The sequence below is a fragment of the Ursus americanus genome, chromosome 3, assembly GCF_024610735.1.
Source record: "Ursus americanus isolate L20-20 chromosome 3, mUrsAme1.1.p, whole genome shotgun sequence".
Classification (NCBI taxonomy): domain Eukaryota; kingdom Metazoa; phylum Chordata; class Mammalia; order Carnivora; family Ursidae; genus Ursus; species Ursus americanus.
This window is the reverse complement of record NC_142129.1, coordinates 49,735,043-49,752,343: the sequence shown is the minus strand read 5'-3', so window position 1 is coordinate 49,752,343 and position 17,301 is coordinate 49,735,043. Positions and strand designations below refer to the sequence as shown.

Sequence of the window (17,301 nt, the reverse complement as noted above, 5' to 3'; positions counted from 1 at the left end):
GTTTTAAAAAAGAAGAAAATTTTATGCTCTCTACAACCTAATTTCAAGGATTACTATTACTCTACAGTAAAGAAAACATTGTAGTATTGGCATATAGATCAGTGTCACAGAATAGAGCCCAGAAAGAGACCAATATATATATATGGTCAACTGGTTTTTATTAGTAGCACCATGGTAATTCAATGAAGAAATGATAGTCCTTTCAATAAATGTTGCTGGAACAATCGAATATTTATATGCAAAAAAATGAACATCATCTTTTTCCTCACATTGTAAACAACAATTACCTCAAAATAGATCATAGATCTAAAAGTAAGAGCTAAAATTTTAAAACTTTTAAAAGAATACATAAGGAAAACTTTGCAACTTTGGGTTAGAGAAAGATGTCTTAGATAAGATATAAAAAGCATGAAGCATAATGAAAAATTTCATTAATTAGATTTTATCAAAATTTAAAACTTTCTACTTTAAAAGATACCATTAAGAAAATGAAAAGGAAGTCGATTATCGTATGGTTTCACTCATTTATGGAATATAAATAGGAAGATTGGTAGGAGAAGGAAGGGAAGAATGAAGGGGGGGTAAACAGAAGGGAGAATGAACCGTGAGAGACTGTGGACTCTGGGAAACAAACTGAGGGCTTTAGAGGGGAAGGGGTGGGGGGTTGGGATAGGCCGGTGATGGGTATTAAGGAGGGTACATACTGCATGGTGCACTGGGTGTTATACACAAGTAATGAATCATGGAACATTACATCAAAAACTAAGGATATACTGTATGGTGGCTAACATAATAAAAAATTATCAAAACAAAAAAAAAGAAAATGAAAAGGAAAGGTACAGATTGGGGGAAAATATTTGCAAAACATACACAGGTGTCCTTCATTTTATTGTGCTTCTCTTTATTTCATCACGGATACTATGGTTTTTTGGTGGTGGGTTTTTTTGTTGTTGCTGTTTTAGTTGAAGGTTTGTGGCAACCCTGCTTTGAGCAAATCTGTCACTACCATTTTTTTTCAGCAGCGTTTGCTCACTTCATTTTTCTGTGTCACATTTTGGTAATTCTCACACTATTTCCACTTTTTCATGATAATATTTGAATTGCTGCAACCTCATAATAAACTTTTTAATGGGCGAGGAGTTGTTTAAGAGAGAGTGTGTGTGCTCATGAGCAGGTGGGGAAGGGGCAGAGGGAGAGACTCTCAAGCAGACTCCGTGCTGAGTGCAAGCCTGACACAGGGCTCAGTCTCACAACCCTGAGATCATGACCTGAGCTGAATTCAAGAGTTGGGCACTTAACCAACTGAACCACCCATCTCCTCAAATGAGGAGTTGTTTCTAGTGGGTGAGCAGAGACAGTGATTTCTTAAGATGGAATCTACTCTTGAAGAAGTGCTATGAAGATTGTTGAAATGACAGCAATGGATTTGGAATGTTACATAAACTTAGTTGATAATGTAATAGCAGGGTTTGAGAAGATTGACTCTAAATTTTGATAGAAGTTCTGCTGTTGGGGAAAAACTGCCAAACAGACTCTCCTGCTACAAAGAAATTGTTCATAAAAGGCAGAGTCCATTGATGCAGCAGACTTCATTGTCTTATTTTAAGAAATTGCCACAGCCACCCAGGCCTTCAGCAACACCACCCTGATCAGTTAACAGCCTTCAACATTGAGGTGCAACCCTCTTCCAGCAAGAACGTTGACTTGCCAAAAGCTCAACGATGGTTAGCAGATTTAGCAATAAGGTAATTTTTAATTAAGGTCTATACATTGTTTTTCAGATACAATGTTATTGTACACTTAATAGACTACCCTGTAGTATAAACATAACTTCATATGCACTGGAAAAAACAAAAAATTCCTTGACTGACTTTATTGCAATATTCCCTTTTTGCAATGTTCACTTTATTTTGGTATTCTGGACCTGAACCTGCAATATCTCTGAGGAGGCCTGTATCCTAAAAAGAAAGCTGTTCATTCATTGCTGGTAGCAATGCAAATAGTACAACTACTTTGGAAGACACTTTGGCAGTTTCTTACAAAGCTAACATAGTATTACCGTACAATCCAGTGATTGTACTCCTTGATGATTACCCAAGGGAGCTGATAATTTATGTTCAGAAATCTACATGTGAATGTTTATAGCATATTTATTCATAATTGTCAAAACTTGGAAGCAAACCATGATTTTTTTAATAGGAGCATAAAGTGTGATGCATCCATACAATGGAATATTATTCAGCAATAAAAAGAAATGAGTTATGAAACTTCAAAACAATATGGAGGAACTACAAATACATATTGCTAGATGAAAGAAACCTTGCTAGAAAAGGTATATACTGTATGATTCTAACTACATTTCATTCTGGAAAAAGCAAAAGTTGTAGACAGTACAAAAGAATCAGTTGTTGCCAGGGTTTGGGAGAGTACAGGGAGGGATGAATAGGTGAAGCATGGACCATTTTTAGGGCCGTGGGACTATTCTGTATGATACAGTAAATGTGCATAGATGACATTATGCATTTGTCAAAACCCATGGAATGGCACCATATTTAGAGGGGATCTTAATGTAAACCATAGTCTTTAATTAATAATACTGTATCAAATTGGCTTATAACAAATGTATACTAATGCAAGATGTAAATAAGAGAAACTGGGGTAAGGCAGATGCATAGAAATTCTCTGTACTTTCTGCTCAATTTTTTATAAATTTAAAACTTTATTAACTTAAGTCCATAGTCCACATCAGTGTTCATACTTTGTGTTGTATATGTGTGTCTGTGGGTTTTAACAAATGTATAATGACATGTAATGTTTTTGTCCAGTTTTGGCATTAGAGTAATGCTGTCCCTATAGAATGAGTTAAGAAATGTTTCCTCTATCTCCTGGAAGAGACTGTAGAAAATTGGTATAATTTCTTCCCTAAATGTTTGGTAGAATATACCAGTTAGTCCCTGGTGGGCCTAGTGCTTTCTGTTTGGGAAGGTTATTAATTATTGATTTAATTTCTTTAACAGATATAGTACTCTTCAAGTTATCTATATCTCCTTTTGTGAGTTTTGGTGGATTGTGTATTTAAAGGAATTGGTCCATTTCATATAGGTTATCAAATTTGTGGGCATAGAATTCTTTAATGTCTATAGCATCAGTAGTGATGGCCCCCCTTTCATTTCTGTTATTAGTAAATCTCCGTCTTCTCGTTTTTTCTTAGTTAACCTAGCAAGAAGTTTATCAATTTTAATCTTTTCAAAGAACCAGCTTTTGGTTTCATTAACTTTTATTGACTTCCTGGTTTCATTTTCATTGGTTTCTGCTTTAAATTTGATTATTTCTTTCCTTCTACTTACTCTGGATTTAATTTGTTCTTTTTTCTTGACTTTATAAGATGTAAGTTTAGATTATTGATTTTAGGCCTTTTTTTTTCTTTTCTAACTATGCATTCAGTGCTATAAATTCCCCTTTAAACACTGCTTTTGCCACATCCCACAAAATTTGGTAAGTTGTATTTTCGTTTGGATCACATATTTTTAAATTTTTCTTAAGACTTCTTCTTTGACCCATGTGTTTTTGGAAATGTGTTGCTTTGGGGGCTCCTGGGCAGCTCAGTCAGTTAAGCGTCTGCCTTTGGCTCAGATCATGATCCCAGGGTTCTGGTCTCGAGCCCCACATCCGGCTCCCTGTTTAGCAGGGAGTCTGCTTCTCTTTCTCCCTCTGCCCCTTCCCCCTGACCCCCACTTATGCACTTGTGTGCTATCTCTCATGAATAAATCCTGAAGGAAAAAAAAAAGTGTTGCTTTGTCTCCAAATGTTTTGAGTTTTCTGGCTGTTTTTCTATTATTGAGTTTTGATTTGATTCCATTGTCTCATAGCATATGTATTATGATTTTTATTCTTATAAACTTTTTAAGATGTGTTTTATGGCCCATACTGTCGTCTGTCTTCAGATGAATGTGTACTTTGCTCACTAGTATGTTCCCACCAGAAAAAAAACATGTGTGAGAGTATCTGTCTTTTACTATATTCTCACCAACATGGTATGTTATCAGAATTTTTATCCTTGCCAATCTAATAAAAAAAAAAGAATATTGTACTATAATTTTAGTTTGTACTTCTTATCATGAAGGTGGTTGTGTATCTTTTCATATGTTGAAGAGAGGTATTTGAATTTCCTTTTCTGCATTTTTCTTGTTCATACTATTTGCCTATTTCTCTTTATGTGTTGATCTTTTTCTTATTGGTTTATAGAAGTCCTTTATGTAGGGGTGCCTCTGTGGCTCAGTTGGTTAACCATCTGACTTGGGCTTAGGTCATGATCTCAGGATCCTGCGGTTAAGCCCCATGTCAGACTCCCCACTCACCAGGGAGTGTGCTTGTCCCTCTTCCTTTCCCCTGCTAGTGCTCATGCTCTCTCTCTCTAATAAGTAAAAGAAGTCCTTTATGTATAAGGAAATTAGCCTTTTGTCTGTAATATGATTTATAAGTATTTTAACCCTAGTTTGTTATTTGTATTTTGACTTTGCTGATTTTTGACAAGAAATTTAAATTTTTAAATATAGTTAATTTTATTGGGCCTTTTTTGTTTAATTTATAGCTTCCAGATTTTGCAACATAAGTTAGAAAGGTCTTTCCCACTCAGAGATTATAAAAAGTATTCTTTTATATTTTCTCTGAATACTGTTAAAGTGAAGCTTAAAAAAAAAAAAGGTCTTTCTCATTTAAAAAAGTATAACAGATTCCCATTTCTAGTTCTTTGGCATCTGTGTGGTTCTTTTTTTCTACAGATAACTCTAAGAGTGGCTCGGCAATGTTATTTAAAAGCGCCCTGAGTACTTCGATATATAATTAATCTAAGAATTTGAACTCCTTTTGTTAACTAGATTTCTGACAAGTTCTTTACTCATTAGAGAATTCAGTTCTAATTTATTTATACTTATTTCATCCATTTTTTTTGTTCAGAACAAATCTCATTGTCTTTGATATAATGTATGCAGAAGCAAAATAGAAATTTACTTTTCTATTCCCTGTCTCATTTCTATTTTCTGCTCAAATTTTTATTTATTTTTGACTGTTTGTGGGCTTCTCTTGATCTTTCTCTTCCTAAAATTTCTAGAGTAGAAGGGGATGACTGACCACAGCAAAACTTATTTCCCATTTACTATTTAAGAAACATTTAATGAGTAACTACCACATACTTAGCCATATTCAAAGATAGAAACAAAATTTATGATATTTTGGTCCTTGCTTTTAAGAACAAAAGGGAAGGTTATTACACATAATAATAATATTAGATATAAAAAAATAAATAGTATTTGTCACTTTAGTTATAGCCCACAACTTGTTAAACCTTTTTTTTTTTTTTTTTTTTTTTTTGGGCTTGCAAGCATGATTGGACTGTGCCTAGAAGAAATACCTAGAAATCCTGAAAGAACTTTTTCTTCTCTGTAGTTCATTTTTCTAAGGTGCAGTGGTAAATAGGATTCTCAGAACTGGTCATACAAGAAAGCTAGGCCATATCTGTATCAGCTCCAAGTGTTCTACGAAACCAGTCATGGCATGTTCTTTCAACCACTTGTGTCAGGTGGAATATGTTTTTATTACGTTATGCTAGCTTTCTAATAATGTCTTTTCTTAAAGGAAACAAGACCCATTTATTCAAATAGTTTATGATTCATCCGTCCTTCTGGTCAATTTTCAATATATCCTTTGTCTTTTTTTTTTTTTTTTTTTTTTGGTCTGATCGGTTAAATTCAAGTTGGCACTTGCCTCTTGAAATCTAAATAAATTCTGACTTTAAAGTGAATAGAGGTCCTAGCTTTTTTCACAGTATCTTAAGCTTAAAAATCTGTGTACTAACAAATACAGACCTGCTTTTGCTTTCCTGGAAAAAGTACAGTTGATCTTGATAGAACCCAACTGTATTTTAGAAATTGGCTTTCTGTGTTAATATAATTATAGCTGCAGTTTCACTAAAAAACCTTTTTTCTTTTTTTTCTCTGAGAATTTCTTATTGTGTAGTGAGATTCTTCCCTACTATAGCACCAGTCTGTGTAGTTGATATGAAAAAACCTTTGGGTATGTTTGTCTTTATAACATAATTTTGTTATTGACTACTTGACTTCCTACTTGACTTCCTCTTCCACATTCCCATGTGTCCTCACCCAGTTTGGGAGCAATAAGGTAGATGAACATAAAAACAAAGGGAGCTATATTAGAGTTCTCAAGTCAGTGATAATTTCTGTCTCTTGTCCCAGTGTCTTGTATTGATATATTACATGACCATAGGATGTTACAGAAAATATATTGACATAGTACCTGAAAATTGTAAGGCAGTCATTATCTCTTTCCTGGAGAAACAGGTGGTGTTTATAACTCTTACTTGGAGCAGAGAGGGTGCAGATTGAAGGGATGGGTGGTATTCTGAACCACAGGAGTATAAAATAACTGTGGGGATATATGCAGTAGAACAAACACATCTAGACTAGAAGAGCATACAAAGAAGCAACAAATCAACTAGCAGTCAATGGGAGCATATCTCACAGTTAAATGAATTAGAATAATACATCATATAATAGATGGAATAGTTAGCCACAGTATGATATTTCAGTGGCTGTCTATATAGTGATGAAGTCAAATAAGCTTTAGTAGGTAAGCATTCAAGCCTTGGTATTAGACTACCTGACTCTGCCACTTATCAGTAGTGTGGATTCAAGCAAATCACTTCATCTTATTTTGCATCAGCATCTATGTAAGGTGAGGAGAACAACAATACACCTACCTTTGCCTAATACACACACACACACACACACACACACACAGCACTGAGAATATAGTTCCTGACACATACACAAAAAGCCCTCAATAAATGTTAAGCTCCTTTACTTCCTTTCTTTCCTTAAACTTTCTTATACTACCTTAAGAGTAATAGGGTATTGCAAGGTTAACGATGCTAAATTAAATATTTGTTAACAGCAAATATTTGTATTAAAGCAATAAGCAATTCTAGCTTGTTTTGTAAGAGTTAATAGCTAGTTATGTCCATTATTTTAGGTTTTTTCCAATGGTGATAATCATTTTATGATATATGTTGAGTGTCCTCATCATCTTATCCTTATTAGGTTTATATTAAACTTCCAGAAAATTACAGATTTACCCATTTCATTCTTTGTGGCATTTCCTAATCTTAATTTTTTTCTTATCTAATTTTTTTTCTTTTCTAAATGTAATAGAAACTCCTTCCTCTAAATTACATTTGGTCTTTTGACATTTTTCTTTGTTTAATAACAGTTATAATTTCTTCTGTCATTTCATATGACTTAAAATTTTCTTTTCCTGAGGTGTTTCTTAAAAATGTTGCTTAATATATAGCCCGCTCTTCCACTTAAACACTTATTTCATTCTTGCAAGTCACCTAGAAAAAATACATTTAAATAAAAAAATCGCATTTTAAAAATCAGACTCTGTCTTTGAAGGATCCACTCAGTGGTAGACGTAACAGCTAAAGTATTATAGGTACCAATAACGTTTAATTGATACTGTTATTGCTTGAAACTTGGATTTTTCCTGAGCACTTACAGAAATGGATCTTAAAATATTAAATACCAGATTTGTCATCTTACATGGTTTCATTTATACATTAAATCTTTTTTTTAATTATTTTTTTTATTTTAAAGATTTTTTTTTTTTAAATTTATTTATTTGACAGAGACAGAGACAGCCAGCGAGAGAGGGAACACAAGCAGGGGGAGTGGGAGAGGAAGCAGCAGGCTCATAGCGGAGGAGCCTGATGTGGGGCTTGATCCCAGAACAGGGGGATCACGCCCTGAGGCGAAGGCAGACGCTTAACCGCTGTGCCATCCAGGCGCCCCCATTTATACATTAAATCTTAACAGTTATGCTTTGCCTGCCTTCAAAATCAGACAGCAACCATTTATCAGAAAAACAAAGAACACTTAGGGAGACTGCTTAGTGTTCATTTTCAGTTTGAATTTAAAACTCTGTCTTACTCCCTCTATTAAAGTCTAATTAGGACTACTTGTTTCCTGTGACAGTGTGATTCGTGGTTCATTTTCCATGGAAAAGATGGTGAGATTTAAAAAAAAAAAAAAGTGGCTTAAGATAAAGAGACAGGAGGGGATCACTCCCCTAATGAAATCAAACAATCCTACAAGGTCCAGTTCAAGAGCTGACTTCCTTGAATTGATTTAATTTTGCTGATTTTCAAAATTGGAAAATGGTAGCTTTAGGATTTGGCGCTCCCCAAATGATTATTATTTTATAATGGCTGTCCATATAATGATTACATTCCTATTTTTTAATTTTTATTATGCATAATCATTAATTTTCATTAAGCATAAGCAGTATCATCTAGAGTTTGAACCTAGACCAGAAAGTCATTAGGAAATTCTATTGGGTAGGAAATGTGTGTTTTTCAGTTGTCATTTGACCTATTTAGGTTTTTCATGGTTTAGTTATTAAAACAAGTTTCCATGACTTTTAGAATAGGAATAGAAGCCAAGATTTATTGTATTTCTGATAACATTTACTATAAAATCTATATATTGCCTCTGATTGGAATATTAAATTTGATTTCAATGAATCAAACCTTCAGTAGTATCTTTTTAAGTGTTCTTTATGAAAAGAAGAAAACCATGGTCTGGAGCAAAACAATATGTGTTATGACTTTAATTATACCGTTATCTTTTCAGGCTCACGAGAGGCTAGAAGATTCAAAACTAGAAGCTGTCAGTGATAATAACTTAGAATTAGTCAATGAAATTCTTGAAGATATCACTCCCTTAATAAATGTGGATGAAAATGTGGCAGAACTGGTTGGTATACTCAAAGAGCCTCACTTCCAGGTAAATTTTGCCTATTACTCTTTTTCCCAAGTCCCCTGTATTCTCAAAGTATTCTCTTTTAGTAGTTAAGTTCCAGTTTAAGGTGATTTATTTAAGATTATTTAGAGCCATATTTTGTAAATATGTAAATTCCAACTTAGGTATTTTAATGTCCTAAAATACTGAGGATATCAAAACAAGACACACACAACTAATCCATACTACATAAATGTATAGCAGAAATACATCAGAATGGATTTTCCATTGTGTAATTGAAGCCAGCCTTGATTCACCACCAGACAACATGCTAGAGACATTTTTCGTACTGTGATAATAGATTTTCCTTCTTCACTACCACTGTTTCACAGCCCTCCTTATTAAAGCTGTTTCAGTGTTGCTTCTGAGCCTGAGACGCAATCAGTGACTTTGGAACAAAAGAGAACTGTGTAAGGATAGAAACTAATCCGTAACATTTCCTCCATAGGTGCAAAAAAATAGGTGCAATCTAAGCTTTGGTCTGTAGCAGTGGAAAGTAAATCTGTTTAACAAAGAAAAGTCAGTTTTAAAAGAGAAAGTGGAGGGGAAGGGAGAGAGATTTCTTATTAACCTATAATTAAGTGTGGCATTGGGACAGTATTAGAAAAATAGACCAATGGAAGAGAATAAAAAACCCCAGAAATACATCCACATGTATATGGCAATTTGATTTATGATAGAGATACTACATTTTAGGGGAGAAAGAATGGACTGTTCTGTAAGTGGTGCTGGGATAGAAGAATAAAGTGCTTTTCACTCTAAATCTCAGCATTGAAAATCAAATGGCAACACCTCTTTGATTTTTCTCAAGGACTTTCTGTGACTCTTCAGCAGTATGGCTGCAAAATACAAAGGTTTATAGTGAGTCGGTTGCTCCATGAATCAGTATCTTAAAGTACAAAAAAATGAACGCATATCAGAGACATCCTATATGCTTGTGCCAGTTGATGAAGGCCTTATAAGGCACAGTAAGCCATTTGGACTTTATCCTGGGGACAGTGGGAAACCATGAGGGGGAAGAGTGGGAGGTATTACACAAGGAGAGGGCAGATTGTGGAGCAAGATGGTTAAGCACTAAGGCAAAAAACTATGACAGCAGTGTCAAGAGTAGAAAGTGTGAGGATTTTCAAGTTTTAAGCAGTAAAATCAGTAGGACTTGGTGATTGGTTACATGTGATAGTTGCAGAAGAGAGATGTGGGAAGTTGATAAGGATAGGATTTCTAACAAATAATTGATGGCACTCAGGTAAGGAACACTCTAGAAGAAACTGACATGTTAATGTTAAGGTAACCAGCCATGTTAGGTTTGTGATACTTCAGAAGCATCCGGTGGAGCTTTTAGACATGTTATCTATCTTTAATAAATATATAAAATTTAATAAGTATATAAATTTATATAAAGTTTAATAAATATAATTAGAAAATACTGGCAAGCAAAAATTTAAAAATTAAGACGTTGCATTCTTACTACCCGGATCACTACTGTACTATCCTAGTACATATTCCTCCATACTTTTTCTATGCATAAAGGTACATATTTTTTCTTTACTGGTTGAGATCCTTTGTACAAGCTATTTTGTAACTTACCCTTTTTTTTCAGTCATTGATTTCCACTTTTCCATTTCAGTGGATCTTCATCTCATGTAATACACATATTCAAACATCTCCAAAATATTTGACACCAAAATATTCTTTACAGCTGGTTTGTACTTATGGGTTTCCAACCTAGATTCATGTGTGGCATCTGAATGGACCATCCTTTCTCGCTTGATTATGATGTTCACCTATTAAGAGACCAGACCATTGCCCTGAAGAATGTCCCACTCCCTGGATGAATCTGGTTGTCTCTTTGCTGTGTTGTTTAATTATCCCTTCTATTTCCTGTAAACAGAAGTTCTATCTAAAAGGTTGATTATTTAATTATTTGGAACTAGAATTTTAGTGATGTAATGCAACATGAATTAAACTACATCAGAAGATGTGTGACACCTAGTTAGCCCACCAGTATTGTTGCTGAGATTGGTCCCTTGATTTAGGGCATAGACCGTCTAATCCTTCCTTTGAAATACTTTTCACTAGGACATAATCTAGTGTGTTATTATTCTAGCATTATACAAACGCTGTTTCCTGTTCAACCATTTATCTATTTATGAACACAAATTAATCCTTGCCTGAATCAGTATTTTCATTAGAGACTTCAAAATGATGTTTTTTCATATTCTCTCATTCTACATTTTGTAGCTGCTGTTCTTATATAAAGTAGAGCTTTTCCTCATCAACTGAACGATTTAGTTACCCCATAATGCATTTCATACTGAAAAATCACAGAAATGCCTGATCCTTCCCTTTACCAATTTTTAAAGTAACGAATTGTTTAAAATAGCAGTCTTGAATGGCAACAGATGAGTTTTTCAGTTCTTCTGTTTTTTAAATAGCATTGTGCAGTTACAGATTTTTCATTAATTCAGTATGTTTCAATCCTCTACCATCTTTACTCTTTGATTTTCAAATTATCGTGACTGGCTAGTTGTGGACAGATTTTTTGTCATTGAATCTGAAGCTCATGAGAGTTCTGGAAGTTATCAGTGTTTAAGTAGTGGTTCAAGTCATAGGAGTAGATAATGCTGGCTAAGCAGGGCATAGAGTGAAAACTAAGCAGCCCAGGTTAGAGATTTGAGCAACTTCTAGCATTCTAGGAATAATCTTTACATGTGGATTTGTGATTTCTTTTTTCTTTTTGAAATTTTTTTTAGTCTCTTACAGCATATTCATGAAATGACCAGAAAATACCAATTAAATTCATATCCTGATTGCTTCTGTTCTAATTTGTTGACATTTTCTCCCTTCTTTCTATTTTGTTTTTGAGCTCCATCCACTCAAAAAAATTTAACTCAGCTTTATTGTTGAATATACACAATTATAGTGTAAATGAAAAACTAAAATAAATATATAAAAAATTGTAAGAAATTCCTGGAAAGCTAGATCAAAGTCATCCATGATGATAGCACATGCATAGTAAATGTAGGAGGTAAAATTATATTCAGGTCCATTAGTGGCTCATTAGGTTTTTTTTTTTCCCTTAAAATATATGTTTTATAGACTAAAGCCTTTTCAGTAATATAAAATCTCTCATCACAAATATATGCTGTAAATATTTATCCATTTTCTGTTGGATGTCTTTTTAGCAGACATTTTTTATGTGTAAAAAATATATGGTATTACTAACAATAATCTTTGAGTAAAAATTGGGGTCTGTACCATTTGAATTTTTTTTTTTTAAGATTTTATTTTATTTATTTATTTGAGAGAGAGAGAGAGAGGGAGGGAGACAGCGAGAGAGCACAAACAGGGGGAACAGCAGCCAGAGGGAGAGGGAGAAGTAGGCTCCCTGCTGAGCAGGCCTGACGCAGGGCTCAATCCCAGAACCCTGAAATCATGACCTGAGCAGAAGGCAGACACTTAACTGACTGAGTCACCCAGGTGCCCCTGTACCATTTGAATCTGTAAGATACCTAATAAATAGGGATTGATGATAAATGTGGAATAATAATGTTGATGACAGTGGCGGCAGTGAATTCCCGTGCCTTCAGTGTACCACACTTGGAAATCTAGGTTCAGTTTCTATTGAACATGTCACTTTTTAAAAGAAAAGTCATAAAACTCTATCAGTTTCTTCAAATCTTTTAAAACAAGGAATACAATATTGTTTATGTTAATGTACTATATAATTTCTTTAAAAGATTCTGTGCATTTGGTTTAACTCATATTTTAGAATTTAATAATGTGTGTCTTGGAAGGTTTTAGTACTCCACTGGGATAATGAACTGTTATTTTTAATAATTTATTCTATCAGTAATTAATAACCACAGGCTGTTCTGAATCCTTACAGTCACTCTTGGAGGCCCATGATATTGTGGCATCAAAATGTTATGAGTCACCTCCATCAAGCCCAGAAATGAATAATTCTGTCAATAATCAGTTATTACCAGTAGATGCCATTCGTATTCTTGGTATTCACAAAAGAGCCGGGGAGCCATTGGTGAGTAGATAAATCAGTGCCTTTTAAAATCTGAAATCTGACATATTTGTGACCCAATCACATCTTTTTTTTAAATCTTTTTCATACTTTGTATTATAAAAACTTCAATTCATGTTTATTTGTTTTATCAGGTTTTTTTTTTTTTGGCTTGTATATAAATATACAACTGATGCTATCTCAATATAGCATGCAAAACTAAGCCAAAATAAAATGTTAAGCTGAAATAGAGGCCAGAAGAAGTTTGCTCATGGGCTGCAAAAATTACAGGAGATAACTACCCCCATTTCTTCCTATACCCTTTGAAGAAATGAACTCAAGTTGCTTGTTAATGATAATGTCAAAACACAAAAGAAAGTTATTAAAAATTGAGGGCATGGTAGGACTCTATAAAGTAGTGAAGTTTTCTGTTCTCTGCTAAAATTATTATTTCTGGGTCCTGATTATAAGAAAAAAACAAAAGCTTGAAACAAGGCCATCAGATGCATAAATACTTTTCTTCTCCTTTGAGCTTTTTATCCTGTGGAATGCAGTTCCATGCAGCATGGAAGTCCTGTTTTTATGGGGTGGTATACGTCATCACAGTTGCCTGTGGTTTATTGAGATTAAAATATTGAGACAGAGGAGAACAGGGGAAAAGCAGGAACAATTAACTCACCTACTTTTAGAATTACTTTCTTATATATACATATTAATGAATATTTAAGATTTCTTCCTAATAATCTAAAATCGGTGATAATTCTGTTTTTTTTTATTTCCTTTAGGGTGTAACATTTAGGGTCGAAAATAATGATCTGGTAATTGCCCGAATCCTTCATGGAGGAATGATAGATCGACAAGGTCTGCTTCATGTGGGAGATATCATTAAAGAAGTCAATGGTCATGAGGTTGGAAACAATCCAAAGGAATTACAAGAATTACTGAAAAATATTAGTGGAAGTGTCACCCTAAAAATTTTACCAAGCTATAGAGATACCATAACCCCTCAACAGGTTAGTAATAAAATTCTTAGTAATATTAAGAATACTTTCATTTCTTTAATCACACTGTTGGATATAACCACCACTTGCTCCTCTTTTGCTGCAGAAAAGAGGAAAAAACTATGATTTATGTGTTCTGAATTGCCGTATTTTGTCGTGGGTGAACAATTAGCACTGTCTTATAAAGGAAGGAGTAACAAAATGTCTTTGTGGACACTATGAACCCTAGCATTACAGTAACCTATAGCCAGGTTTCTGAAAAATCATAAAACCTTTTAGTCATTAATCTAGCGAACATTTTTGGCACCTGTTATGTTCCAGGCATTGTATTAGGCCCTGTAAGAGGATAAGAATATAGCTCTAGTTACCTCTTCCCTAGTGTTCATGTGATGGGCTGTATGGGGAATGAGGTCAGAAAGGGAGGATGGGTATATAGATTGAGAAAAATCTTGAATACCTGGGTTGTACACATTTGATCTGATTTTTATAACTAATTTTTAGATAAAGTAGATTATTGAACAGGGTAATGTTCTAATGACAGCGATCATCTGGTTTCATCATGTTGAGTGAATTTCCAAAAGGAGAGAAGTGATAGCCTGTAACCAGGAAGCGGAATTTTGGAGGTGTGAGATGATTTCTGAGAGACAACTCTAAAAGAAGGTTAACACTGTTTGGGTTCAAATACCAGTGCTACCACTTACTAGCTTAGCCTCTCTGTGCTTCATTGTCTCATGTATATAGTTAGGGATAATACTTCTTTTCTCGGAAGATGTTACGAGGGTTAAATGACTTAATTCATGTAAAGCTCTCTTAGTGGCACCTGACACATAGCACTCAAAAAGGAGCTGCTGCTGCTGTTGTGATGGTGGTGATGAGGTAGTGATGGTGTGATAGAATTGTAAAGAAAGAAATGTAATAAAGTAATTGCAGATAAAGATTTGGCAATCATGATGGGAGTTTTGGGACTGAGGAGAGGGTTTAAAGGCCTACATAATGTAGGGGCGCCTGGGTGGCACAGCGGTTAAGCGTCTGCCTTCGGCTCAGGGCGTGATCCCAGCGTTATGGGATCGAGCCCCACATCAGGCTCTTCCGCTATGAGCCTGCTTCTTCCTCTCCCACTCCCCCTGCTTGTGTTCCCTCTCTCGCTGGCTGTCTCTATCTCTGTCGAATAAATAAATAAAATCTTTAAAAAAAAAAATAAAGGCCTACATAATGTAGAAATAGGAAATATCAATGTTTTAGATTGAGGCCTTTAATTATTCAACTTCATTCCACAAACTTATTGTTTCATGGGTAAGTGAAATTATGTTTTTACGTAAGATACTGCCAGTGATTTTATTTTCGAGAACTTGAAAGTCTAGTTTTTATATTTTCCATACAATTCTTTGAAATAACATATGTTGAATACCTGTTTTACGTTGTTCTTTGAAGGATATGGTAAAATATATACATTTTTTAAGTTTTTATTTTAATCACCTGGTACTCAACATGACAAGTGCACTCCTTAATCCCCATCACCTATTTCACTCATCTACCTACCCACCTCCCCTCTGGTAACCATCAATTTGTTCTCTATATTTGAGTCTGTTTCTCTCTCTCTCTCTCTTTTTCCCTTTGCTTGTTTTTGTTTCTTAAATTCCACATATGAGTGAAATAATATGGCATTTGTCTTACTCTTACTGACTTATTTCACTTAGGATTATACTCTCTACCTCTGTCCATGCCATTGCAAATGGAAAGATTTCATTCTCTTTTACGGCTGAATAATATTTCATTTTCCACACACACACACACACACACACACACACACACACACACACCACATCTTTATCCACTCATCAGTTGACGGACACTTGGGCTGCTTCCATATCTTGGCTATTGTGAATAATGCTGCTGTAAACATAGGGGTGCCTGTATCCTTTGCATTAGTGTGTTTGTATTCTTTGGGTAAATATCCAGTAGTGCAATTGCTGTATCATAGGGTAGTTCTAGTTTTAACTTTTTGAGGAAACTCTGTACTGTTTTCCAGAGTGTCTGCACCAGTTTGCATTCCCACCAACAGTGCAAGAGGGTTCATTTTTTTCCATATCCTCATCAACACTTGTTTCTTGTGTTTTTGATTTTGGCTGTTCTGACAGGTGTAAAGTACTATCTCATTATAGTTTTGATTTGCATTTCCCTGATGATGAACAATATTAAGCATCTTTCCGTGTGTCTGTTGGCCATCTGTATGTTTTCCTGTTCATTTTTTTAAAAATTGGATTATTTGGTTTTGTGCTGAGTTTTATAAGTTCTTTATGTATTTTGGATACTAACCCTTTATTGGATATGCCATTTGCAGATATCTTCTCCCATTCCATAGGTTGCCTTTTAGTCGTGTTGATGGTTTCCTTTGCTGTGCAGAAGCTTTTTATTTTGATGGAGTCCCAATAGTTTTGCTTTTGTTTTCCTTGCCTTGGGGGACCTATCTAGAAAAAAGTTGTTATGGCCAATGTCATGTGCTCTTTTCTAGGATTTTTATAGTTTCAGGTCTCGAGACGCATTTAGGTCTTTAATGCATTTTGAATTTATTTTTGTGTATGGTGTAAGAAAATGGTCCAGTTTTCCTAATACTGTTTGTTGAAGAGACTGTCTTTCCCATTGGATATTCTTTCCTGCTTTGTCAAAGATTAATTGACCATATGACTGGGTTTCTTTCTGGATTTTCTGTTCTGTTCTATTTATCTATGCGTCTATTTTTGTGCCAGTACCTTACTGTTTTGATTACTACACCTTTGTAATATAAAACGACGTCTGGAATTGTGATGCATCCAGGTTTGCTTTCCTTTTTCAAGGTTATTTTGGCTATTCAGGGTCTTTTGTGGTTCCATATAAATTTTAGGATTGATTGTTTTAGCTCTGTGAAAAATGCTGGTGGTATTTTGATAGGAATTGCATTAAATGTGTAGATTGCTTTGGATAGTGTAGACATTTTAACTATGTTTGTTCTTCCAGTTTGTGAGCATGGAATGTCCTTCCATTTGTTTATATCATCCTTAATTTCTTTCATCATTGTTTTATGGTTTTCAGAATACAGGTCATTCACCTCTTTGGCTAGGTTTATTCCTAGGTACTTTATTAATTTTGGTGCAGTTGTAAATGGCATTGTTTTCTTAATTTCTCTCTCTGCTACTTCATTATTGGTGTGTAGAAATGCAACAAATTTCTGTAGATTGATTTTGTACCCTGTGATTTACTGAATTTGTTAATCAGTTCTTATAGTTTTTTATTGGAGTCTTTTGGGTTTTCTTTATATATTAGCATGTCATCTGCAGAGAATGAAAGTTTGACTTCTTCCTTGCTAATTTAATGCCTTTTACTTCTTTTTGTTGTCTGATTGCTGTGGCTAGGTCTTCCAGTACTATGTTGAATA

General features: G+C 34.5%; 1 protein-coding gene across 7 annotated transcripts in view; it reads left to right on the top strand.

The window, feature by feature from the left end:
- The window catches only part of PALS2 (protein associated with LIN7 2, MAGUK p55 family member), a 108,315-nt gene that overhangs the window by 54,352 nt on the left and 36,662 nt on the right, over positions 1-17,301 (top strand). For all 7 annotated transcript variants that reach the window (XM_045793013.2, XM_045793014.2, XM_087860964.1 and 4 more), the window contains 3 exons: positions 8,706-8,858; positions 12,763-12,912; positions 13,674-13,901. In XM_045793013.2, the coding sequence (XP_045648969.1) occupies positions 8,706-8,858; positions 12,763-12,912; positions 13,674-13,901 (531 nt within the window). The remainder of the gene's footprint in view (positions 1-8,705; positions 8,859-12,762; positions 12,913-13,673; positions 13,902-17,301) is intronic.